This window comes from Lipophrys pholis (assembly GCF_963383615.2).
Source record: "Lipophrys pholis genome assembly, chromosome: 9".
NCBI classification, from domain to species: domain Eukaryota; kingdom Metazoa; phylum Chordata; class Actinopteri; order Blenniiformes; family Blenniidae; genus Lipophrys; species Lipophrys pholis.
Window position 1 is genome coordinate 30,052,831 of NC_137639.1, and position 27,412 is coordinate 30,080,242.

Consider the following 27,412-nt stretch of genomic DNA (forward strand, 5'->3'; position numbering starts at 1 on the left):
TTTGTTTACCATTAAGAGAATGGTAAACAAAGAGAAACAAAGCCATATGATGCAACGCTAAATATATTTGAACATATACTAGATGTATGAAAAATATATAACATATCAATTAGAAATCACAATACGTAAAAGTAGATTGTAGAGGATTTATTTTCTCAAAAGAAATTCTGAAAATCTCCTCCAGTTATCCTCCAATCGATCCTGCAGTCTGAGGTTCAGGGTTAAAACCAAACAGTGAAAATTCAAAATAAGTCTTAAACGAAAAGAGAGAGAGAGAGAGAGAGAGAGAGAGAGAGAGAGAGAGAGAGAGAGAGAGCGTTCGCCCAAGTCCTCGGGCAGGCACTCATCATGGCGTAAACAAAAACTTTTCAGAGCGCAGCTAATTCCATTAAGAAGAGTGGGGAACATTCCAGAAGAGGCTCATACTCCCGATGACAAAGCTGCTGAAAATCACAATAGGAAGCAAAAACAAAGTCATGAGAGGAGATCCCATGAATCCATGCACTTTGTTGTTGTTTTTAATCCAAATAAAGCAGACGTCATACCAGCAGTGTGTAGCATGGAGGTCAAAATCCTTCAACACTTCTCCCCCAGGCGTCCTCCACCATCAGGAGTCTTCCACCTTCATCACCGTCTTCATCACCATCAACCCCGTTCGCTTCCTCATTTCATCCATTCATTCCTGGTGTTTTGGGTGTCCGTTCAACTTTTCTGGGCGAGAGGGATTCATTCGTCTCTTTAATTTAGCAGCATTTCGCCTAATAAAGTGAGCGTTTACTGCATCACCACCTGGAGACACATTTTACTTCCTACAATCAACCAGTACTGAGTGGACCAGAACCACGAAGACGACCCACTACCAACCCGACACGAAAACTACAGACGGACATCATCCTGGTCCAACAGAGCAACTCCCAGGAGTTAAGACTGTGTTGAGAAGTGACGGCACGCCTTCAGAGGTCTGCAGCAGGTTCAGGCTCCAACTTGTTCTGGCTCCAAAGACGGGCTCAGACCAAAGCAGACGGGTGGTCCCAACAGTGTGGATCATTTCGTACACAAGTAGGAACAAGAGGGATAAAAGCAGTAACTACAAAATGGTGTTGTACCAAAGAGAAAAGTGAGGCTGTACATTTCCTCCCACGTTGGGGTTATGAGAAACATGGACCAGCTGCTGTGCAGTGCTTTGTATACTTCTGACTTTCTGACATTGAGATTTAGACAATATGACGTCAAAGAATAGGGTTTTCTTTTCCGATTAAACAAACATGCTGAATCGTCGTCCTTTTGCTGGATTGAAGGTTTTAGGAATACCACGTGTTCCATGTTTAACAACAAAAGACTGAAATGAGAAAATTGGTAATTGTCTGTCTTCTTTGGTCATTTTCCCCACGAGGACTTTTCATTATTTCAGAAATCCTTCATCCTCACATGATTCCTGCATGATGCATCCCGCCTCCACACGATGGCGGCTTCAGATACTGTTACAAAGGGAAAATACAGAAAATACAGTTTCTTCTTCAGTGGATGATAAACTAAGTCTCTCTGACTGTTTGAACCCCAAACAAGTTAATCTTCCCAAAAGACAAACATTCCTGGTAGAGCCACCATTTCCGTCGTCTTCTTTGGTTTTTGTGGGTTTTTTTTATGCTGGTTGCATTTGACCTAATCCGTGCAACACTGCCCCACGGTGGCATCTGTGGTAAAACCACGTTTGCAATGCAGCTGAATAGGTTGCAAATTATGCACCTGACAAATGCAGGAGACCGACAGAATCCCTCGTCCGGATCCGCCCGGTATATTTAGCGTTGAGTAGAAATAGGCTGTGCTCCTGTTTGACCACGTGGCGACTGAAGGACTGGAGGAAGTTGCCAGTGCAGACAGACGAATGCAGTTCAGTGATGCTGGATTTCTTTTGTTTGTTTCTTTTGTTTTGCATTGCAGCGCGGCAGCAGTCTGAGAAAACTCTGTTGATGAGATGACTCTTTAGACGAAACTAGAGCTACACTCGGTAGAGCGCAGACCTTCGCCGACGCCACATTTGCTTGCAGAACCGATTTAGCATCGCTAGCATGTTAGGCGTCAGCTCATGTCGATGCTAACTAGCCCGTCAGGTAGAAACATCACTGCATGAAACACTGAGCAGGAAGCGTCTCCATGGCAACAGACGCTGATTTCCTTTGATCTCCTCCATGATGTGCCTCTCTCGTCCGCTTCGCATGGGACATTTTTTTGAATTTATTCGGAAACCGTTCACCACTAACATCCCAAAATCTAATCGATTGATGATCGGATGATGACCAATCATCCCTGAAGATGCTGAGGTTTCATGACATTCTGGTTAATAGTTTTTGCGAAAAGTTGTTAAAACACATGCGTACAAACCCAAAAAATCAATAAATACACACAGACAAAAACATAACCTTCCCCCCAATATTTGTTGGCCAAAGTAACAACAGTACCAAGTAGTAAAACCTGTGCTGCTGTAAGTATTTCTTCATTTGGGATGAGACCTTCAACAGGCTGATCTTGGTGTGACGGTTGTGGTTCCTCCACTGCACCACTGTACCTAAACTCAAGCAGGTAGATCCAAACGTGGCGTCCAGAAAGCACTTTGGGGTTTTTTTCTGCTGCAGGATTCCCGACAGTGAAGCACTAAAGTGGGAATCCGTCAGTGCACGTCACCACGAGCACCTGTGAATGTGAGATCCTGGCCGACAACTTGTCTTCTGGACTGCTGAAGCTCGGCAGAGAGCACAACTCCACGCGCGATAACAATCCACAGCTGAGTGTTTCTAAAGGAGACAGTAGCGCACCGCAAAGTATGACCTGGGCGAGCGTGTCACCTCACTGGAATCCAACTCAACACCTTCGCTGTGCTTTAGAGAGAGCGAGAGAAGTAGAGCAGCACTGCGCCTCTGGCAATAAACAGCTGAAGAAAAGTCTAAAAATGGCAGAATTTCTCCAGAAATTCTTGCAACTGGTATATTTCATGCCAAGGGAGTACAAGTCTGTCATCAGAAATTACAAAAATAAAGCTGAACTTGAAGTATTGAGAGAGTACAGGCTGTGACTGAATACACTTAATTTTCCTGGAAACCTGTCTTTTTTTCGTTTTTTATTACAGTGAATGTAAACTGAGGTGAACCACAGTGTTGTTCTGTGTAACCGACAAGTGTTACTGCACAAGTATTCAAACTGCAGCCGTTGATGGAACAGAAATACACAGGAGTACTGTACTATTGGATGCACTGTTGCTGTTTGCTTTTAATTCTCAATGGAAAATTATTATTTGAGACAAAGGGGCGGAGTTTATACGTTTAATGTTGTTTCTGCTCCCTTTCATTCAGGAATATGAAAACTTTTGTTCTATATCGTATCGGATCATATTGAATAGTCTTTTAAAAAATGTTTACAATGAATGAAATAAACTAAAGGATGCTTAACTCTTGGCTTAAAAAAATGTAAAAAAAAAAAATAGGTTCAAGTAAAATCTGGAAAAAATTATTAAAATCACAAGAAATTGGGAAAAAAAAAATTCAATGACTTTAAAAAAACAAAGAATTTCTATAAGAAAGAAAAAGACAAATGGAGGAAGAAGAAAAAACCTGCAAAAACTGCTTCAAAAAAGCCAAAACAGTTAAAACAGTTAAAACAGTTAAAATGTCAAAATGATCTACTAAAAAAAAAACTAAGTCAAATGTAATGAAATGTTCACCAGTTTACCATCCAGGATTATAATAGAAACTTCATAAATGCAACATACTACAAGATAATAAGATATAGTTTTTGTACGTCTATTAATTATACATGAAACTTTATAAGCTGCGTTCGCCTCATTTTAAAGGTTAAACATGTTTTGTGGCTCCAGTTAAACACAAAAATGGCTCTTTTGGTCATAATGGATGGATGGATGGATGGATGGATGGATGGATGGATGGATCACGGTTCAGCTGCAGCTTAATAGTACTAAGAAATTTCTTCTGCTCGTCAAGGTGAAATGTTGAAACATTTAAATTTTCCAAACACACGAGAGAAGGTAGTGAGAGGCGGCGGGCAAAATGAAGATTGTGTGAGAGAGAGAGAGAGAGAGAGAGAGAGAGAGAGAGAGAGAGAGAGAGAGAGAGAGAGAGAGAGAGAGAGAGAGAGAGAGAGATTGTGAAGGTCAATAAAAAACGGCCTAAAGGGAATAAAAAAAGAAAAGAAGCATGTTACTCCTGTTATTGAACCTGTCTGGCAGCAATATTCCCATCGCAATCATCCATCCAGTGTAACTTGCACCTTATAAGGGAAGGCATTCAGGGAAAACAGGCAGAGGATTGCTGGCTAACTCCTCGTATTTCCACTTTCTGACATAATATTGTAGATACACATAAAAAAAAACAAAAAAAAAACCAGCCTATAAAAGAAATCTCTGGCGATGTGGAAACCTTTCAGCAGTAAATTAAACGTGTTAAAACAGCAAAGAAAAGAGGGTGTTGTCTGAAGCTCGCAGACTGTATTACTCAAGGCTTTTTAAAAACTTGTTTTGCCATTAAAGCTTTAATTAATGACTATAATGAGTGCGGGGAACGTTAAGTTGGGACCTTGATTTAATTCCTATTTGCTCACATGCTGCATTTTTTACAGAATTTGTGTTCTTCTGCACTGCGAGGATGGAATGACTTTCATTGACTGATCTTGCTTTTCTTTTTCTTTTTTTTGACAGCTCTACGAGCCCAGTGGATGTTGCTGATGAAAGTGCTGTTTATGAATCCCAACATGACGACTGAATCAATAAATCCATTTTTCGACAAACGTGACAAAAGAACATGGAGGATTCAAAACATGGTTGCGACAGAAGTAGGCAGAGAAGATAGCATAATCTCAGATTATATGGATGCAGTCTACTAAAATAAATACATTTCTCATAAAACGGCATGTTTAAACTCAAAGACAACTGATTCCTGATGAACGTCCAACAAAGTTAGGAAAACTTCTAAAGGCCCACGTGTCAGTTTTAAGTCACATTAACTAAAAGATTCACAATGAACTTCGCCCCCGAACTGAAGCCTGAGGTCTGAAGCGGTGACCTCGCCACCATAAAGGACTGTGAATTTAGAATAGAGGCCGAGAGGTCGACTTCGTGGCGATGCAGCACGACTCCAGCATGATAACAATCCCGAGCCAAAAAACCAGCGACAGTTTGTCAAAGAGAAAGACAGAGAAATGTCACCGTGTGCGTCTGAATCAAATAACCGTCAGAAAGAAATAGATCGACACAAGTCATCCGACAACAAACATCTCTAAAGTATCTCTGAGAAAAGTTGCAGAACACAGAACTGTTGCTGATCTACATATTTTCTCTTGAAGAGATTTGCACAAACATTCTTGTATACGGTTTTGATTTAAGGAAACAATAATAATTAAAGCTTAAAGCAGCCTTGGTCGGGACCTCACACTCTGGCCTATGGCCCGTTGGGTTCGGCGCAGTCATGGCCTCTGGCCCCTTTAAATATTGATAAAATATACATTTAGAAGGTTTTAACAAAAAATTACTTTTTTGAAAAATAGTGGTCGGCTTTTATTTTGAAAGCCAAATAAGATCTAATCTAGCAAATCCCTAAATATTATTTGTTTTAGGCTTTACGTGTAATTATTAGTAAACAAGGACCTTTATTTTGAAAAAAATGGCACTTTTAATTTGAAAGGCAGCTAAACTGTAATCTGGTCAACCCCTAAATATCTATTTTATTATGTTTTAGGTGTCATTTTTAATAAACAGACGTGGCTTTTATTTTTAAAGCCAGCTCACCCCTCACCTAGATTATCACCTAATATCTTTTTTTGAGATTTTTATTTTTATAAACAAGAACTTTCATTTTAAAGGAGTTTGTAGCTTTTGTTTTCGGAGGCCTGGTCCCTAATGATAATAGCGCCAAGCAACCTTGCACTGGATAAAATGGAAGATGTGTGAATAATAATAATAATAATAATAATAATAATAATAATAATAATAATAATAATAAAATTATAATATATAATTATTATTATTATTATAAAATACTACTACTACTACTAATAAATATTATTATTCTTATTATAAAATAATAATACCAGTAATAGTAATAATAGTAATAATAATAAAGAAAAGATGGGGTGACACTCCGAATGATCAATTTTAACCGCACACTCTTCAGAAAACGAGAGACCTGAAGTCATTACTCTGACTTTCAAACGCTGACACGTCAGTAATATTCAAACACACGCTGAGAACAATCTTTGACTCTGCGACAAACTCAGAAAACAGATTTATCTGTGCCGTGCATCGGTTCCATAAAAGCAAACACCGTCGTGCAAAGAGTCCCTGCACCCTGTGTCCTTCAGACGGACTCAAACACACAATGAAGCAGCGCCAACTGAACAACCCGATTCGGTGCTGCTTTAATTTAACGAACCCCCAAATTTGTGTTCTCACTCAGTCCGTTTCAGTGGGAATCCTCTAAATCAATAATTAAAGACTCGGGTCAATCGGTCAATTCTCAGCTGCTTAATGGCCTTTAAGGGTGTTTATATGTCTTCATTCCCATTGAAAGAAAGATGTACATGAAGTAGAATCACCTTGTGAAAAAGCCTCTGAGGTAAACAGGATGAAGACTGAAGTGCCGGTAAATAGATAAGAGAAGAGCGTAGACAGGTAATAAAGTGATGACTCACTTTGCATCTAACAAATCACGGAGTCGAGTTTATGAGCATGAGTGCATCCAGTAAAGAAGAAACATCCTCTCACAGACAGTATTTAGTAAAACTTCAAAAGCATGTCCAGCTTGCCTCTCGGGAGGCGCTTCCACGTCGTGATCGGCTGTCACCGGAACAATTAAAACAAAGAACCGCTCTCCTGGCACAGGCGTCGCTGAAATGAAAAGGAAATTAAAAAACGGCCCCTTGGCGATTCAGACTTTCCATTTCTGGCGGCGCCGTACCTGTTGACTGACATGAGCTCGGCTCGTCTAATAAAGCCTCTGAAATTAGCAGCTGATGGACTGTAAATACAAAGCCAGATAGAGTCCCCCATGTAAAACATAATAATCTCATCCTGAGTAATCACTGACCCATTCACTGCTGGAAATGGATTGATTACTCCGTTATTGAAACAGCCATGACAGCGCTATTTAGAGATGCGACCGGTTTAACAACCTGCTGCTGGAGCACTGATTTTCTTTTCAATCTATTTTTTTTTGATTACATTGAAAATGAAAATGAGTGGGTGGAGGGAGGGAGGGAGGGAGGTGGACGCTCATCTAGCGGTTTACTTGTTCTCGCCCGCCAACTAGATTTAGCAAGCTAATATCAATGCCATGCATTTCATTATTGTGGAATGAAGATGTAAGGTAATGACAGCAGGAAACACACACGACTCCCCGTGATTTGTTTTTCAACACACACTCCGTGGTCATCCAGTCAGAACGTCGTGATGATAAAAACATGAACACAACAGATCGCGCGATCGTCGGAAACGTTGAGGTTTTCGATGGCGCTTCCCGTTATGAGGAAAGGCAGTGAGGAGAGTGTGTGTTGTGTTTACAACAGGAGCGGTGAGGGGAGCCTGCATGTTCTCCCTGTGCGCTGACTCTCAGGCCTCGTTCACTGCAGGGAAAAGCAATTCTCTTTTCTTTTTACTCACAGTGACTCATATCCAACCTGTTTTGTGGCCGTCTGGTTACTCAGACCAGACCCAGGCCTCCATCGTATCTGGTGCCAATTCGGGTATTTTTCTACATCGACTGCTTCGTCATCGACGTCTGACTGACGTCACGGATGAGCGATAAGGAAGTGACTCCGCCAAAATAAAGGCTGTGCTCTCTTTTGTCCTCATTCTCCTTTTTCTTTCCCCTCGTCATGTTCTCGAGAGTTTGTGGGCTCGTATTTACCAAACGGTTGAAAATGAATCTACACTCTGACCAGCGTTGCCAGATATGGCGGTATCCCCCAACTGGGGAACCAAACTCTCTTAGCTTTTAACTTTATTTATTTCGTGCATTTGCGTGTTCATGGCGTGTTCTTTATCACACATAAAACAGTTTTATGGTTTTAACATGATTCCTACACAGGCTAAGATTTGAGCTGGTTCTTATCGAGGTGTTTGGGTTTTACCTTGTTTGGGCTGGAAACATTGAGTCACATCTGGCAACCCTGGTTGCTGACCGGCGTGCCATGAGTCAATAGCTCGGCGTGACTTTACGTCGCCTTCCGCGCTCTGGGGCCCGAAAACATCCGGTCCGATCACGTTCACACATGGCAGGTCACGTTTGAAAGGATGACGTAGATCACGTGGGGCTCATGAAGACCCGCGGTGTGGGCGGAGCCTAAATGGGCTGAACGGGAGCGTAGTGGTTGACAAGCTTGCCTCACAGTGAGGAAATCCCCCGTTTGAGTCTGACTCGGGGCTTTTCTGTGCCTTTGGGTTCAATTGGAGACTAAAAATGACCAACCGGTGTGAATGTCGGTTTAACCTGCCTTCATCAGGTGAGATCGGCTGGATGAAGCAGTTTGAAAGACGGATGAAGAAGAAAATCTGTTGCAGGTTTTTTTTAATAGGGATGTACCCACCTGATGCTCCTCTGTGTTTAAATCTTATCACCCTTTTGCTGCCTTCAAATTCCAACTAAATCTTCTGCGAAGTTGCAGCATGCGCAGTGTTTTATCATGACAATCACTGAAGATTAAGAATATATCATATAACCAAGTGAGTATTTATAATTATATGAGTGTTTATATTAGAAATTTCCGTTAAGACATAATACGAGTTCAAACTTTCTTTCTTTAATGGCAGCTTTTTTAGTGTTTACATGACTATTAGTGGCCCCGCTTTACAGTTTTTTCAGACTTCGATTACATGACAGTGTTTCAAGTGAAAAGCATAGTTTTCACATTTTCGTTTAATTTGCACAGCAATGTTTTGAAAACAGAGTCTGTTCACACGGAAACGACAGAAACTAAAAACAATGTAGTTAGCATGCCGGGCCCCTAGGTGGCACAATGAATTGTTTTTGTAATGAAACCACACTCGTGTACGCAAGATACACATATATACATGGCAGTACAAAGACATTTGTAAGGACAAACGAACATTTTGATTATTACAGTGACTGTCAACTATAAAATACACGAAACTCGGCAAACGTTTTACGTTGTCACGTGAAAATGTGGTGTAAACCGCTACCAGGAGTTTATTTCTCTGTCTTGTCCGGTCATTGCGAGTGAGAAATAAATTAGATTCATTCTAATTGTTGAAAATATTTCAGCATAAGAAAAAGATGCAGATCCCGTTTTCCCATCCTTTAAATAGTCATACACAACAGCATAGGGAGCAGTTTAAAATATGTATGTGATATAGGTCAGGTATATATACAGTATAGACAGTAGTATAAATATGTGATGTTTCCTGAGACCAGAAATAGTGGCGGTGAGTGTTTGTGTGGAAATTCACTGGGAGCCACGAAGACAAGAGGCAGTTGGAGTTGAGGAGACAGGTCCAGTGGAAAAGCCTGCAGGCGAGTACGAGTAGAGCCAGAAGAGGGAAACAGCAAAGTGGAAGTACTTTGGTGCAACACCTTTTTTACCCCCTGTGGCATCTATATTTTTCTGCCACCGTTCAACACAAGTATCTGCTCTATTTAATCATTGTGCTTTGAAAAACATCCTTTCATTTTGCACCACTCGGTTTCTCTTTCAACATAATTGCAGATAAAAACCTGAATGAATGAGATAAAAGTATTGATAATGATGTAATAAACACAGATCTATCCATCGCACTGCTTTAACAAATTCAAGGCCCAAATTACGCTTGATGCAAAATATACAGATACAGATTCGGTGGTACCTCCGATGACCTGTGGGGGCAGTGTTGAGCAATGTAGGTCATACTTGACAAGCTAAAAGAGCAAAGGAGAGGACAGAAATGTTGGATCGTTCAAGGAAATAGTATCTGAACATGTCAACTTTTATGTAATTAATCCAAATTACCAAGGATTTTTTAAAACATGTAGATCTTGACCCGAACCACCAACGTGGAAGACGAATTGTTTGATTTGATTTGATTTCCCCCACCGAACAGCTCCAGCCTGCTCACATGGCGTTCCGACCGTCTCTGGTTAATCTCTGAGAGAAAACATCCGGTTCTTTTAATACATCAATCGTCGGGGTGGAACCTCCAGACGAGCTTCTGTCCTGAAAAATCTTTTTGTGGACTCAGAGGCGGGCGGGAAAAGAAAATCCAGCGGCGGCACGTCTGCGTCGCCCGCTGCGAGGTGATGGACACCCCGCCGCTCCGAGCCAGACAGCTGTCTCTGCAGAGGATCTCCCGCTCAAATCAAACACGCCTGATTTTCATGACGTCTCCGTCAGATTCTGTCACTGTGGACGCCAACATTTCAACACCGGTTAGTGGAGGCGCCTCCACGGCTCTGACTCTTTCACGTTTATCCATGTCCCTTCTATTTACAAGGTACCCCTCAATCCCCGCTCCTCCGAGCTCTCCCTTCCTTCCTTTGCTCTCCTTTTTCTTCCTCTAACAGCCGCCGCTTATCTCCTAATAAGGTCTGTGAGGATTTTAATTGCATTGGAGGATAAATGGAGATAGTGGCGAGGTGTGAAGAGGCAATTCCTTCCTACCAGGTGCGCCACAGAAAGCAACAGGTTGTTCCCACATGGGAGACGAGCTTTAAAGATGTTTAATTACAGAAACTTAACCCCAGTTGTGATCACAAGAGTTTTAGGTTAACAATCACCGCAGAAGACTACAGCCAATTTCCCCGACTGAGTTCATTCAGACTGCGAACAAACACACGTCCTGCATAAACCCGGCTGAATTACTCCGTATGCACTTTGTGATTCACACCATGAGTAACGTCGTACCCAAAGTGGAGTTGGAGAAGCACATATCCATTCCTCTCTTATCAAAATTTGGGAAGAATAAGGCCTCGTTTGTGGGACAATGAATTTGGGTGTATCTGCTAAACTTTACACGACACCGGTGTGCAGATCCACTGCATCCGTGACCTTTTTATACCGGCAGAACTTTTCCTTCGCGGGCGCAGAGACTGCTGGAGGCTATGGAGCATCTCCTCCCACAGTAAATAGTTCCTTCTGCTCATGCGCCAGTAAACAAACATGGCTGCCGCGTAGTGGTTTGACCCGTGGAAGAACATGCAACCTCACAGCCCAGACTCAAGGTAGGAATATTCTCACTGTGAGGCACAGCAGCGAACCACGACTCCGCCCCGACGCATAAATGCTCCTATTAAAAATGAATAGTGCACATTGAGGAAAGCCAAACACATTTTAAATGATTCAGAGGTAAATATGGCGCCGTGGAAGCTCCTCAGACAGACATGATGATTCCCACTCTGCCTTTAGGGATTCTTCACAAACACAAATCAGTTCTTTTCTTGTGTCAGAAACTCGTTTATAGTTATAAACATGTTGACATGTGGAACAGAACTGAGCACCCAGTGTGTGCCTGTTCATAATCTGTTTCAAATTGATTCAAGACGACACTGGCGGAGCACAATCATAGATTTGCAAAATTGCATGTTTAGTAAGAATTACTGGTCAAGACAAGACTCACTTTCTTTATTTTCCCCCTTCATATCTGAGAAACTAAAAACATCCAACAAATTCATGAATGATTAATGACAAATTTTACATTTGCAAAATGTTTCATCTGAAGTGACTTTAAAGAAAATCACAAAGCATTTACTTTTTAACTGAAGTATAATGGTTCCCAGTCGCCATTAAAGTTAACTTGTTGCATCATGTTTGACTTTATTTAAAGAGCACAGCTTCTTCAAACAAAATAGGTTGAGCAGTAAAACTGTATCTTTGATGTAGTTGAAAGTAAAGCAGGACAAATGAAAAACAAATGCAGTATTTTATTGTGATAGAGTGCAGAGCTCTTTCTGCTTTTTGTCAATGCATGTATCTCCAGCAGGACCGACTGTCACTTCTTCTTTGTGGAGAAAACAGTTTTGATGACTATATACTTCCGCTCTACCTTTAAATAATAATTTTATTTACACGGTGTGCATCTGCCCCCGTGTCTCACCTCACGTTTTCAATTATCCAATTGTCTTCTTCCGCTGTAGTCATGAGTTCCACCTGTGTCCTCCCTTTCCCAGTGTATTTAAGCCTCCCGCTCTCTGTCAGTTCAAAATAATGTGTGTTTGGCTGGTTGCACCTTTTGCTATAACGATTCTTATTAGCAACAATTCTCCCAATGCTGGCATTGGCAGGGAACATTTTATTATTTCATTGACACAGTTTTTGTATATCTCCATTTAGAAGGTGAACAAAGAGACTTTCCAATTTCAGGTCATTTTCAATGACGGTGCACTGGAAATGCAACTTCTAGAAAATGGCTCCAAAGCGTTGTAAAACTGCGCTCAGATGTCTTGCCAAGATGAACAGAAACAATTCAACGTAAATGTCATAACTTTTTTATTTGCATCATATTGTACTTTGGTAATGGTGTTTTGAACAACATGTGTTTGGCATCGTCTAACAGCTTTGATGTGGCTGAAGGCGGAGCGGGTGGAGTTAGAAAACAAACACATTCTTTGATTGGGATGTGGTGCGGACTGTTACACCCCCCCACCCCCCCAGCCCACACCCCGCCCCGCCTGAATCTCCAAACCGTCAGGAGAAAAGTCGCTCACCTGTGAGTTGAACCTCAGCTGGCACACGCTGCAGGAGACGTGCTTCCTCTTGGCGGTGGGAGGGAGGCCGAGGGTGTGATGGAGGACGGCTTTCTGCACCGGGTCCATCTGGAGGACGGAGCCAGACACACAGAGAGGCTAATTAAAACCCTGCTGAAGATGACCCGCGAATCAGCTTCACTCTCGCTGTCGCTCGCTGGATTGTGAAGACGAAGCAGCTCCCAGAGGGCCGGCGTCTCTCTTTTACTGCAACGTCTTTTTTTTTTTTTTTTTTTTTTTTTTTTTAAGCTTAAGTACAAAATTCTGTCTCTATTTCACCAACTCAACTGTGGCTTTATTGTTTCTATTTATATTAACTATTTGCTCTCCCAAAAACATGAATAGAATAGAAATACTTTGCGAATCCCTTCTCCACTGCTTGAGCCACTGATAAACATATTTGCCCACCAATGGTAGCAGCTGCCATGCAAGGTGCTCAAACCAGCCATCAGGAGTAAATTGGTGTGACGGTCATAGGCCTTGGTCGGTGTGTTTTCCTGCCTCTGCTCTTCTCCTTCAGAGCCTCCTTGATCACCTCCCGTTTAGCTTCACCTGCTTGGTGCCTTTAAAAGCTTGGTGAATCCAAGATGGCCGCTTGCTCTCTTGCCCCTCCTGGCAGGCTCGTACCGTTCTGACACCGACCTCAGTTTGGATTTGGGTTGACGGTGTTGAGGTTAGCCTTGGCTTTCTACTGTTGAGTATTCTCAAATAATTATTTGTATATTTACTGTCCCGGCAACATTCCAACTGAGAGTTCACCAATCGACCAACCAAGCCAGAGTCGCGCCTGTGTTCTCCGTATTTGACCCATTCTAGAGACTATGAACCCAGAGGGTCCTACATTAATGACCTGCCGGGCCCCTGAGTAAACTTTGCTCACAACTGCACCTTCAAGGTCACAGAGTATGTACTGTCTACGAAAGGAAACCTCTTATATTTAGTGGTAGGATTCGTTATAAATCTCTTTTCAAGCTGCAAAACAGTGAATATTTACATCTTGTCGGTATGGATGTATGTCAGTAACATCAGAGGAGCATGTCATTAGCCCAAGCTTCATTCTGCAGTCATAAATAATCCGCCTCAGCGAACAGATGCTATGGCGCCCATAAAGCCCTGATTTAAATGTTATAGAGTCAGCTTGTTCTGCAAGATGTTTGCGCCGACCCAGATGCCAAAACTAAAAATGCATATGGAGGAGGAGGAAGTTCTCCTAATATAAACAACAAAGGATTGCCTCTCTTTAACGTTTTTTTTTTTTTCCACTTGAAAACTGTTGAAAGTTTGCTCGATTTCTATTTAGTGACTTTTCGGAGCGTCGTACATTAAGCACAGCGGCGTAAAAAAAACCAGCTTTGTGCGGACTGATCCCAGGAGACGGCAAATGCAGTTGCTCCATTTCGAAGCGGACGCCTGCGCAGGCATTAGTGGCATCAAGCTGTGCCCACAAGGATAACGACCATTAGCTGGATAGATTTATTGTTCATTAAGTGCCCCAAATACACAGATAGAGATGCACAAAGAGATGTGCAGTGGCACAGCGAGCGGCTTGAAAATTTGCTGGGAGGGCTGCTGCTGCTTCTGCTTCTGCTGCTGCTGCTGCTGCTTCTGCTGCTGCTGCTTCTGCTGCTGCTGCTTCTGCTGCTGCTGCTGCTGCTTCTGCTTCTGCTGCTGCTGCTGCTGCTGCTGCTTCTGCTGCTGCTGCTGCTGCTGCTGCTGCTGCTGTTGTTGCTGCTGCTGCTGCACATTGCCTGTCTGTTCGGTGCGCGCCTCCCTCTGCGCGCTGACAAAGCTTTGGGGAATGAACAAAACCCATCTTGCCTCTCTTGAGAAAGACTCTCAATAGGCAGCACTCGGCAGGGGGAAGTGGAAAGGTGCCGGCGCTGCGTGGGAGGATTAACCCACCTTGACAATTGTGCCGGAGAGAGCGGGCACAATGGTGTTGTGCTGTCGCTTTGTGTGGACGCCGCTCGGCTGAACGGAGTCATTCCTCTGGATTTCAAAAGCATTTGTGGTGCAGAGGTGGAGAAATGTGTGACATTTTTTTGGGTTATTCACCACTGAATGAAAAGGGAGAGACGATGGCTCTTACTGAAGGCCACATGTAAGCTTTGACCAAATTATGCACTTCGATCGTGGGTTTGGCCTCGCAGCACAGTTCAGTTTTACAGGGTTAGGGACATGTTTTTTTTTTTGTGCATATATGTATTTTGTTTTCCTAACAATCCAAAGACCTTTGTCCGGTTGATTGCTGATTAATTGCCTCTAAGCCTATGCCGACATCGCCACCTTACCATGATGGGATATTTTGTGTGTCTGTATGAAGGGCTGAAGAGCAATCCACTGGGCCTCCAGGCTGGGGATTGGGTGGTGGGCTAACAACCCGCTCATGTAAATCTGCATATTACAGAAACCGCAACTAAGATGCTGCATGGAATAAGGTCAGACGGGGAATTCTGGTGGAAGACGTTCTACCGAGAACGAATAGGAAAAAGTAAATATGCAATCGCTCCGAGTTATTAATGGATGTAAACACATGACATTCCCCCTGTCGGCCCAATGATGAACTGATGATTGACCTTAGCTCCACCTACAACCGTACATTGGATAAATGGGAGTTTGACACCAAGTATTTAGAGAGAATGCACCACTTCAGGGTGCTTTACATTGTCACAAATACTCATGTAATGTTAATACGCGTCACTGGGAGCTACTTAGGGTTCCGACAATGGTAGCCAATGATAAAACCACCAATCTCGGGTCTGGAAAAGAACCTGCTGTACCAAGATAGGATGGATGGATTGGATGGATGATATACAGCTTGGGTGTTTTTATTGGCCTTACACAGACAGGTAAGGCATAATCATGCAAACAGAGAGTCTCTGGCAGGAAGGACTGTGTGAGCAATCAGGCGATGACAGAGGCTGTCGTACTACAACGGAATGCAATGGCTGACAGCAGGTCTCTGAGCCGGAGTGACTGAATGAGAAGCAGCTGGATCAGAAGTGACAGGTTCAAGTAATTTCAGGAGGAGGTAAACGCTGCGAGGGCAGCGAGAGGCCAGGTGACACAAGACGGGGAAAGGAAAATTTCAGAAATGACACGGAGGATGTCAGGGAAAGTGCGGGGATTGTCCAGGAAGGAAAGAAATACTCAGAGAGTCGAGAATGTTGAAGCAGAGAGCATGATTCACTAAGATTCTGCTTAAAGCGTAATGCACTGCACGCTCACACAAACAGATTGCACTTTGTGGGTAATTTATAAAGAATGGCACCATGAGTGACATTTGCCTCCTTTAGATCAGGAGTGTCAAACACCTTTTAGTTCAGCGGCCACATGCAGCCCAATTTCATTCCTGAGAAAATGTCTATTTTTCACAAAAACAAACTATTACTACAGAAAATGACTACAATCTCAACATAAAGCCAATTTTAATGAAACATTCGGCTGTAGAATACAGTGAAATGTCCAGAAAACTCCTCCTTTGTCTGTTGCATTATGCATGTTTTTACAAACTCCCCCTGACAGCATGGCTTTGAGGCTAATGGCAGTTTTTTTTTTGTTTTTTTTAGCTTTCATGGCAGCATCACCGATATCTCAGCAGCTGCATTAAAGACAAAAAATAAACAATGCAAACGCTAGCAGAGGTATTAAAAAAAACTAGGGATGCCCCGACCCGATCGGTAGATATCGGATCGGGGCCGATATTAGTGATTTGTGAGTGATCGGGGATCGGCAAATCCAGCCGATCACCCCGCCGATCTAAAAAAAAAAACTAACAAAAAAGAAAACTGCCGTCCGCAACGCCACCTAATAACCACAACAACCAGGGACTAGAAGCTCCGGTCGAGCTGCAGAAGCTAGAAGCAGGCGGAGCGGGGCCATAGACCTATAAAACTAAAGTTATAATATAGTGGTTTATGTGTTAAAGTGCAGAAGTCTACTTCTAAATTTCTATGTGGTCTGTCTTCTTCTGCTTTTTTATTGTGTTTGGTGAGTCACAGCGCCCCTAAAGGCCTGGCGTGTGTACTACAGGCCCTGAAGCCTCGTGTTGAGCCGTGTTCATAGTGAGGTGTGGACGGTTTTTTGGGAGAAGGCCAGGGAGAACAACGATCAAAAAAGTGTGATCGGGACATCCCTAAAAAAAACATTGCACAATTATAATATAATATGAACTCTTCAAAGTATTTTGATCTGGAAAACATCAAATCTCCTCTTTGATTAAGACAAAAGCACTAAATCGATAATGTGTGTTACATTGGATATCTGTCAGATATGATCCTCAGTCCTGTTAGTGGATCAGCTTCCACGTGTGTATTTATGTTTAAGCTCTCGTAGATCAAGCCAGAGTTTAAAACACTGTAATGAGGTTAAAAAGCTTCTTTATGTCTCCGTTTTGCTCAAAATCTGGTTGTTCGCTTTAGCATTGGCTTAAAATGTTCTCCCAAAGGTTACCATTCAATTAAACTCCAGTTGACGTGAAGAGGCGCATCCCAAAAATCCTGAAGTAACTTCTTCCTCTTGTCAGAAGCACAATATATCAGTTTATATCAGCATCAGTCTTTATCCACAGGAAGTGTGATTAGCTGATTGAATAGATTCTAACGTTATCAGAGTTCTCTTCTCTGGTCTTTTCGGTTTCTTCTTATTTGAAATCTTCCTAACTTAAGCTGAAGTTCTAAGTGACTCGCACCTAGCGATGGTGGCAATTTTCATGACAATAGAAATAACAATGAGATTTGTTTGCACAGTTTGTTTCTTCCAGCCGGGAGCTGCAGCAGGTGGTGAGGGTGGCAGAGAACGTCACAAACAGTTGGGTGGAATCCCTCAGAGATCTTTAAACACATTCACGACCAAACAAACATGGACTGACTGGACTTAGGCCCCGAATACACAACATTTTCAAGAGGAACTGGAAAACTGTTGGGTTTCTGTTGACCCCACAACGGTGCTGGGAGTTACTGAAAAAAACATAGTTTTTGAAAACGGCTCCCAATGTGGAACCTGTTGAAAATACTCCGTCTCCATGGAAACAGGGGAAAAACAACTTATCTGAAACGCTACGACTGCATATGCACAACACGGTAAATAGTAAATAGTTCTTCTGCACACGCTTTCAGCGTTTCTACCTTTTCTGCGTTTGTCTAAAAGTTAAGCAACCAAAATGCAAAAATTCTGCATTTTCACTTGATACTTGGGTAAATGGGGGCTTAACCCCCTGTTATGTTACACATAATGTTATGTTTCCATGCATTACAGGGAGAGTTTATTGACTTACATTCATTTCCTGCAGGCAAATTCCAACCCTGCCACAAATTACTATTTTCTTAACCCTTACCCTGGAATTAACCTATCCACAACCTCACCGCAAAACATGTCTTCACCTCATAATATCTTAGTTTCCCTCATGGGGACCTGCACTTTTTTTTTTTTCTTAATCCCACAAAGATTTAATTCCCTTCCTTTAAAGAAGAACAAGCCCAGACACAAAAACATAAACTTCTGTTCAATATCGCCCCTCTCTCTTAGTAATTTTGCTCTATTCTGTATTCTATACTTTATCTTATGTTATAGCTGCTAAACATTGTTTTGTTCCTTAACAATAGTCATATATTTAGTTTTGGGTGAGTAGAGAGGTTTAGCCAAAGGTGAGAGACTCAGAGGAGAGTCGGGCTCGTCTCGCTGATTGAAAGCAGAACCGTTGTAATGAGTTTGTGGAATTAGATGCTCCCAATGTGGTTTTGATTATGACATTTGCCAGAAACCACAACAGAGATAAAATGATTAACTCCGAGAGGGAGAACGCAGGAATCCGCCCGAGCCCTCCATCACAAGGTTTGCTCTTTACGACGGGGAGTGGGGTCAAACTGCGTTTTCACGCATCTTTTGTCCGTAATGAAGTCAGCAATTTTCCCTGTGATTTCGAAACGGCTCAGTAATTTCTGCCTGAGTGAACAATCTTGATTTTTTTTTTTAATCGAGATCTCACTATAACGAAAATGTACTTTTCAGACCAAACAGAATTACAGTGGTTAAGTTGTCACAGAAATGAAGGAGCCTTTAATGAATCTCTCACTTTGTTCACAGACAATGGAGCATCACAAAGTAGTCCTGTGAGTGGGTGTCTTTGATTGTAATCCACCGTGGCGATCGTCGGTGGGGGTCGTGTTACCGTGCCGCGGTGGATTCAGTGGAATATTTCTGACCGGACATATGTAGACAGCGTGCGCTGACGATTCGATGGGATTGAAGGTGTTCAGTGTCTTTGAGCTCCATGTTTTTGGTTTTACAGCTGACTGTTCAACTCAACCACATTTCACTTCAGGAGCCACTTTCAGCACAACTTTATCTCGAGTGGGCCGGACTGGTAAAACCGACTGCAGTTCAAGGTGCGACACCGTTTTCATGATCCGCAGACGGATCCCTTTGCGACATCCTTCAAAGTGTCACACTTTCCATTCAATTGTGATTTGTTAAATTTATTCTTTTTCCCAGAGCAATACCAGAACTGTCCATTTACCGACACAGTTCCCCAAAGCTCGAGCCTTTTGCTTGCTAAATTCACCTTTTGCTAAGCCCCGCCCCCAAATGCAAATGAACCAATTGCTTTTAACCACCAGCTGCCGGACCCGGACAAACATTATCAGCTTGAGAAGAATTCCAGCTGGCAACTTGTTGTTTTCTCGGCTAGTTGAGTCATTTGATATTCAAAAATGGTAGGGCGACTAATCCTGCTCCCTTAACAAGGGAACTTTAAGATGTCGGACTTAAATATTGAGGAAGTTTTCATTTGTGGCCGTCAGATCTCTGAACTCCAGTGCACCAATTGGTTCGACGAAAATCGACCCAACAGAAGTGCATAAAAAGGTGCCATGATATATTTATCATTATCTGGAACATTTGTAGTATATTTTATCTTTGTGTGTACGTTCAATATTCATAGAAATACATATATTTATTGCAGAACATATTTTATGCTTGGAAACAGGAAGCTTCTCTCATGGACGTCCAAGAGGTTTGAGATGCACTCTTGGCTACAAAGCCAGTGTACTTAGTAAAACTTGATTTACATACATGGAAAGAATACAATTGTTCAGTGTTCCATGACTGAATACGCCAAGACCATGGAAAATGGACTATGCACAGATGTGACTGGAAGGTAACGATCACAATTCTTAGGAAAAGAGCCAGTGACTCTGGGGTCTGATGGAAACTTCTGCAACAAACTGCTGTTTTACATGTGAAAAACACAAACTCAACCAAAAGAATGATTCATTTGGGACACTACTGCGCTGTAACTTTATGTCACACACACAAACTACACCACAAATAAAAGTAGACTCTATGGATTATGAGAATAAACAGGAATGTCATTTTCAAGAAGATTTCCAAAAACAGGCTTGGATTCAAGGGGTTATTTTTGTTGTCTTGTTCTCTGTACCTCCATTGACTTATATGTGTATTGTTCAAATATGCTGATAACCAAAAAGTTAAATAGCAAAAAAATAGGTCATTATCTGTAGTTTCCGTGTCGAATATTTTGCTCACTAATCTCCTCTTTTACTTAACTTAATGTCCCCCAACCAGTCTTTGCAGATGACTCTTTCCTTCACATTTGAGAAAAATCTACTTTTACCAAGAAAGAAACTGAAGCTGCTCATGTACTTTTATCTCTACATTTTAATATTACGTGCATAAAAGTAAATTGAATTTTTGTGATTTCCCATAAATGACTGTATGAAGATTCCAATGGATGGTTTGAGACCCTGCAGAGGATTTACTCCGTCAAGGAAGTCAGAACCACGATTGTATGACGGTTGTTTTAATCTGTATCGCACTGCAAAAAATAAGAAATATCTATATACTTCTGGATTTAGTTTTATTCAATGTTTTTATGTTTTGTGTGAACATCCATTAGGGTGAAACTTTCCAAATGAAGACGGGGCAAATTTGGACTTAATCACATCAGCTGAAGCACTAAATTTAATCTTGTTTGTGTATTCAAAGGGTGACAATACAGTGTGTCCGTGCCGTTGTAATGTCAGCATGTTCACTGCTGCCAAAGGGTCAAAGTGAAAACAATTACCGCTCCTTCATGCCGCAAATGATCATCTGAGTGGGTTTAGTTTGGCGTGGCGCCTTCCCATTAACTGGAAAAATGAAACACAAACTGCTGCAAAGGTCAGGAACTCGGGCGAAGTCACTTTGCTCGTGTTGAGAAATGTGTACACCTACAAGTGAGCACAGTCATTCTGGGTTGCATGATTTATGACTGCGCACAGATTGCAACGGAAGAAAATAGCTGAGTGATAGAAGCTTTTACAGCTTCTGCAGTTATTCTTAGGTGAATTGACCGAACACACCTCCTCAACAGATGGACAAAAACCGGCGCTTTTAATAGAGACTGCAATTCCTGAGAAATAGTGAGGAAATTAACCACAACAGATTGTTTTAAGTGTGAAACATCAGAAGTGACGGGCTGATATCAGGTCTCAGATGATTTAATACTTCCAAATGAAGTGTGTTGCTGTGCACAATCGGTGTTATGAAACACGTTGCACTGTCGGCAGTATCAGACCAAGTCTACTGCTTCATCTGTGCTTGCACTTAATGATGCACAGTGAAACGAGCAGGGAGTTCAAGCTGAAACCACCCCGAAAACTCTGCATTGCATTATCCCAGCAGGGGCTCTCTGCATTCGCCCAAAACACGCTTTGGTTGCTGACTTGGAGCGAAGGAAAGCATTATGCAACAGCCTACCTTTGTACTGTAAATCTCACCCAAGCTTTTGGGAAGAGAAAAGGGGTGGTGGGGGGGGGGGGGTGACACATGGAGTTGGCGAAGCTCGCTGGCACAAGAGAAGCATTACAGCAGAGAAACAGACTCTGCTGCTGCCCACTGGGAAAGCAGGGCCTGAGTTATGGAGAGAGAGCGCCAGCGAGAAACATCTGGGCCGTGAGAGAGTGGCTGACCTCTTACTCGAAACACGCACCGGGAAACATGTTGTTCCCCCTTCAAGTCCTGTGCAGGTGCTGTGAAATGAATCCGCAGCGATGAGGCCCCATTAAATGGCATAATCAGGACCGCCAATCCCCAGACGAGGGAACACGTGCTGCACGGCTGAACCGGAGGCTTCATTTCTATGAAGAAATGCACGCCGCGCCGCCCCAAACGGTTGCTTGCAAAGCACGCGTATTACTTAATGAGGCAAGAGAGGATGCCCGTCGTCTAGCAAAGATGATTGACAGGCAACGTCCAACAATCTGCGTCCAGAAAGGGACACCAGTACAGATGATGGGTGGGGATGGGGGGGGGGGGGGGGGGGGGGGGGGGGCGTGTTCAGACTCGGAGAAAAAAAAAGCTGGAATACAGAACTCACATGAGCTCAACGTGCAATCGGTCACATTCTCACATCAACATTGACAGCTGCCACGCACGCTGCACGCACACCAGCGAGGGCGAATGGAGGTTAAGCGTCCCGCCCCGGGGATACTTTCACACATGCTCAGAGTGGGATGTTTGACTGGAAGACGACCTGTTTTACAAACTGAGCTACAGCCAGTATTGAATATACAATACCGACAATAAATGACACGATAAGACGCTGCTCCCTTTATATGACAGTTTGAAGGCTTTTGGCCAAAGGGGGCCTCATAATTTCATATTGCTTTAGACCTCCATTTGGCCAGAGGCGGCCGTGAGCGCAATCCAGTAAAATGGTCAGTGCTTATTCATGGAAATGTCATTAATCATTGGGGATAGATGCGGTGAAAAGCGGGGGTTCCATACTGAATTAGCTCTGCTCTGCTTTTCTTGGCGGGGGCAAACAGGTTTTATTTCGCAGTTCAGAGCAGAACGCCACGCCACCGCCAGTTCATCTTCCCGAGTATTTTTCTCGCGCAGAAATCCTCTGTCATGTCGCATTTTGTTCCTCCTCGCTGCTGCTGCCCCATGTGCACAGGCCTCTGCTGCAGAGAGCAGCTGCACCACCAGGGATGCGTTATTCTATTCCCCGAGCGGCGCTCCCATCAGCCACCCACCGAGCCACACACAGTCTCCACACGGATCACGCCGCCGCCGCCGCTGGAGCAATTGTGCCACAACACACAAATAATCCCGCACATGCCACAGCGTATCCATCACATGACCGTTTTCAACGCCGGCGGCGGAGCGCCAAGCGGGCGACTTCAGTGTCGTCTCTCGAATCACTTTCCCTAAAGGTCTAATGTGCAATTTCTCCTCAGCTGGTCGACTTCCAACATCAAGACCTGTCAATCATCCTGATGAGCTGTCTGCCGTGGAAGAGCCTCTCGCCCCGGGCCGACGGAGCCGCAAAGCAACCGCAACACCGTCACAGAGCAGATTGGCAATCTGCAATTAGAGGAGGAGAAACTCCTCCCGACAGGTCCTGCGGTTATGTAAACATCTCCGAACATCGGCGAGGAAAAAGAAGCGTTTGTGATCTTACAAAGAGAAAGCTCAACGTGCGGTGGAGATTATTTATCATATTTATGCGAAATGCTGCTTTTCTCCTTTGCATACAGCAGACAATAATGTCTCATTTACATTCAGGTGAGCGCAGCGTTATCTTTCATCATCGTCTTTCAATTTCCAGTAACTTAGCAGCGAGGCAACGCCGCCTTTTCACCCTGTCGATCTACATTCCTACTCTCACGTCCGCTGTGGCGAAGGCCACACGGGAAATCGAACCGCCAGCCTTGGAGTTGAACGACAACCTGCTCCAGCTGAGTCACAGCCACCTGAGGTAGATTATTCCGTACGACTTTCCACAAATCATTTGTCATGGAAGAGCATCAGACCTGAAAGTCAAAGCATAACTCCATCAGGAGTTGTTGCACATTTCCGCGTGTTTTCACAGTAAATAAAGATTAAATGGATGTTACACTATGTGACGATGGACTGCAGCGTTGCTCTTGTTTTACACGCTTTGTATTTGTATTGTATTTGTTGTAAGGTTTGCCGAAGAAACAGATGTTGAAGAGGACAATGTAACCAAGGAGACATAAATATTATTGTTGACGGCGGAAAACAATGAATTCATATGAACCCTCTTTACAAATGGAAAGCATTCGCTCCGCCAGCAGAAGAAACTGAAGTTTTCATCATTTATAGGAGCAACTTTAACTCTTGAAAATGCTCAAGAAAAAAGAAAACTGCATCTGAGTTCATGAACTTTGGGTTATTAGAGAACAAGTGGCTGGATTGTTTCTGAGCAGGAAGATGGATCTCACTGTCAGCGATGAAATGAGGAGTACAAACATCCAGGAATGGCTGCGAGTAGAGCCGCCACTCCTTCAAAATAAGAGGAGCATCTCAGAGATTTACTCATAGGGTCAGAGATTGACAATTTGACAAAACAATTTGAGGTGCTCAGATAGAAATATGTCTTATTGTTTACTTCTATCGCTTAGTAACTGACAAATATTTGCACGACTGTTCTATGACTGCTTTTCGGAAAAGTTGCCTGTTCGATCGTCACATGGTAACAATGACCGGCGAGTTTCAACCACGTTGCTCTCTGGAAGCCGTTCTAAGAAAAGGCTATCCTCAGGGACTAGTAACGTCGTCGTCAAGTAAACAAAAGTGTCCAAACGCAACAGAAGTTTGTTGTTTTCACATTAAAACAAGTTGTTTCGGGGTCCCACGTTAGGGGAGACGGGTTGATGTCTGAGAATCTTTGTTCTCCACAATGGCGCTGAAATCCTGGACGGAGTGAACAGGAAAGAAACGGCTGGATGGATGTTTTCAGAAAATAGATCAAATTTGAAGTGTGTTAAAAATCCAAGTGAATCACTTCCTCCGCCCCTTCGTCGGCCCGTCTTTGATTCCCGCCGATGTGATCCCGTCAGGGCGGAGACGTCGACAGAGTGTCGACGGCGAGGGAGAATCAGCAGGTCGTTCGCTGGATGCTATCTGACAGCCCACAGAAAGGCCCGTCCGTCTCACAGTTCAGTGTGGCGGCCGACGCCGCCGCTCCCCCGCCCGGCGCCGCCGGATAATGTGACGGGACGAGACAGTGATGGGCTGAGACGGTGGCTGACTTTTACAGCGCACAGCTGATAAAAAGGTTCAGGTCAGAGACACACACACACACACACACACACACACACACACACACACACACACACACACACACACACACACACCAGAGTGCCTGATGTCTGTTTTTGTCGCACAAGCCTTCATATGCCATTCTGCCTCAAACATTGCTTTGTGTGTGTGTGTGTGTGTGTGTGTGTGTGTGAGTGTGAGTGTGAGTGTGTGTGTGTGTGTGTGTGTGTGTGTGTGTGTGTGTGTGTGTGTGTGTGTGTGTGTGTGTGTGTGTGTGTGTGTGACAGCAGGAGTTAGCCGCAGACAAATACACAAACAACGTCACATAATCAATTATTTGACATTTTGCTTTAATTCGCCTCTCCAAACTGTTTTCAGGGAGATTAAAATCACTTGGAAGCAGCAGTGAGTGACATTTTTTGCCGCCCGACAGAATAAAAGGAATTGACTGATCAATACCAATAACTTGATAATCACCTAGCGGGGGCCGCTGCCATTGTGAGAAACGTTTCTACAGCCGTCTCCCTCTCTTTCTTCCTCTTTGTTGGAACAGAACATTTTGTCTGAACAGCAACCGGCGGCTGTAAACGCACCTGTAAAATGGCTCTGAATGCTCCAATTTGATGTGAAAATTTCGTGTTTACAAAAAGCAGCAATCAGAAAAAAAACTGAAAAAAACCCCTCATTTAAATATACGTGAACCTGTTTTGTCTTCTTGTGTTTGTGTTGAATCGGCAGCCAGCACCTGAGAAGCCTTATTTACCTGCTCTGGTGGAGATGTGCGGCCATTACGGCTCGTTCACGTCAGCAGAGCAGGTGAATGGTTTTGCTTAATCATCACATAAACAGAACACATGGTGGTTTTGAGGAGCAAGCCTCCTCAATATGCATGAGAATGTATATATGCATAATTTATGTGGTCAAACAAATTACCGATTGGAAGAGTTGGGGAGGTGTAAATCTGCTTTCAAAGCGCAAAACTGCAAGAAGTAATTCTGGGCTTTAAACCCAGCCACAAGTGGAAAACAAGCTCTCATACTGAGCGAACACATCTTTCCAAAACTGTGACTTGAATTAATTCGTTTAAAGGCTGCGAACGATTGTGTGGTTTTTAGCTGTCTTATAAGTTTATTAGCTGCTACGCTGGGCGACATAAACTTGGGTGAGTTTGACTGCACGATGTCACTTTCCACGGAACAGAAGGGGACAACCGATATCACATTATCCAATACGTCATGTAGTTACTAACAAACCAAGCGAACATAGAATCGTAGGATTGAATCGTAGCGTTCGAGTCGTACAACTCAGATCAGTCTGCCTTCGAGGGGTCATACCATCTTTACCAGCTTTTTAACACTTTCACATGCGTCTCGTTGGTCCAGAAACAGTAGAGTTAAAGTTAAAGTTGCTTCTTGTTAAATTTCCTCCATTTGAATATTGGATCATAGGAGCTGCATTCAGAATCTGCTGTGTCTGTGTGAGGTGGACTGGCTCCGCCCACACATGCCCATCTTGGGAAGAGGAGGAAGTACTTCCTCAAGTCACGCCGTTCCCTCACAAACAACGGACTCGATCTACGCGTCCAACATAGAAATGATGAGTTTCTGCATGAGCGGAGGAATCGCTTCACTGCATCGTCTAAAAAAATTAATATGCAAAACTTTTCTGAAAGAAAAACAAGAAAAACGATATGTCTTGACACATCGCCATGTAAACGGGATCTTATTTGCAACAATTCTTCCTGGCAGATAGAACTGAGAAGAACGAGCTCACAATGTGAATTGTACCTTTAAAAAAAAATCTTTTCTGCTTATCCTCCTCCTTACTGTTTTTTTTCTCCTTGGAACAACCCAGGATTATTGATAACGAATATTTTCCTGAAAGAAAAAGACTTGTGTGAGAAGCACAAGGAGAGGGAACATCCTGACCGTTCCTCCTCATCCCGAGGCTACATGTTCCTCCTCTCTCCGTGCAGGTTGAGGTTAAGGCCACATTTACATGGACCCGGGTTTTTACTAAAAGGGATATTTCTCCCTCTGCGTTTACAGAAAAATCTTCATTTACACTGACCTGCATATAAACCTGGTTTAGAGCTGCTATGAGCTGCCAGACCTGTAGGGGGCAGTGTAACAAGAAACATGAAGCCATAATAGCCAATCAGAATCCTGGAAAAAAACACAACGTCACAAATTGTGATGTAAATCTCCGCCTCCCCCACTTTAGACGCAACTGGAGACACAGTTTATCCAGGCGCAGAGAAATATCACAGTTTTTTTCAAATACCCGGATTCGTGTAAACATGGCCTCACTCAGTGTTTCAGGTGAGGTCCATTCGAGTCATTAGAAACCAATAAACAAGTGGAGGAACTGCAGCAGCAGCAGCAGCAGCAGCAGCAGCAGCAGCAGCAGCAGCAGCAGCAGGAGCTGCTATCTTCATTGTGTCTATACAGGCAGTCGTTTGTGGCCGTCGGTAGATTCAGTTTTGGTTTTTTTTCCACTTTCTTTTCGCGAGTGGATCCAGTCGTCCTCATCATGAAGTTTTATTCCCTTTATTCAGAATTCTGTTGCTGGTTGTTGCATGAGAAGCAACCTGTTTTCAAGGCCCTTCATTT

At 43.2% G+C, this 27,412-nt stretch overlaps 1 protein-coding gene across 1 annotated transcript in view; it reads right to left on the minus strand.

The window, feature by feature from the left end:
- The window catches only part of znf385d (zinc finger protein 385D), a 106,391-nt gene that overhangs the window by 41,003 nt on the left and 37,976 nt on the right, over positions 1-27,412 (minus strand). Inside the window, exon 3 of the mRNA XM_080471982.1 lies at positions 12,693-12,800. Within this exon, the coding sequence (XP_080328108.1) occupies positions 12,693-12,800 (108 nt within the window). The remainder of the gene's footprint in view (positions 1-12,692; positions 12,801-27,412) is intronic.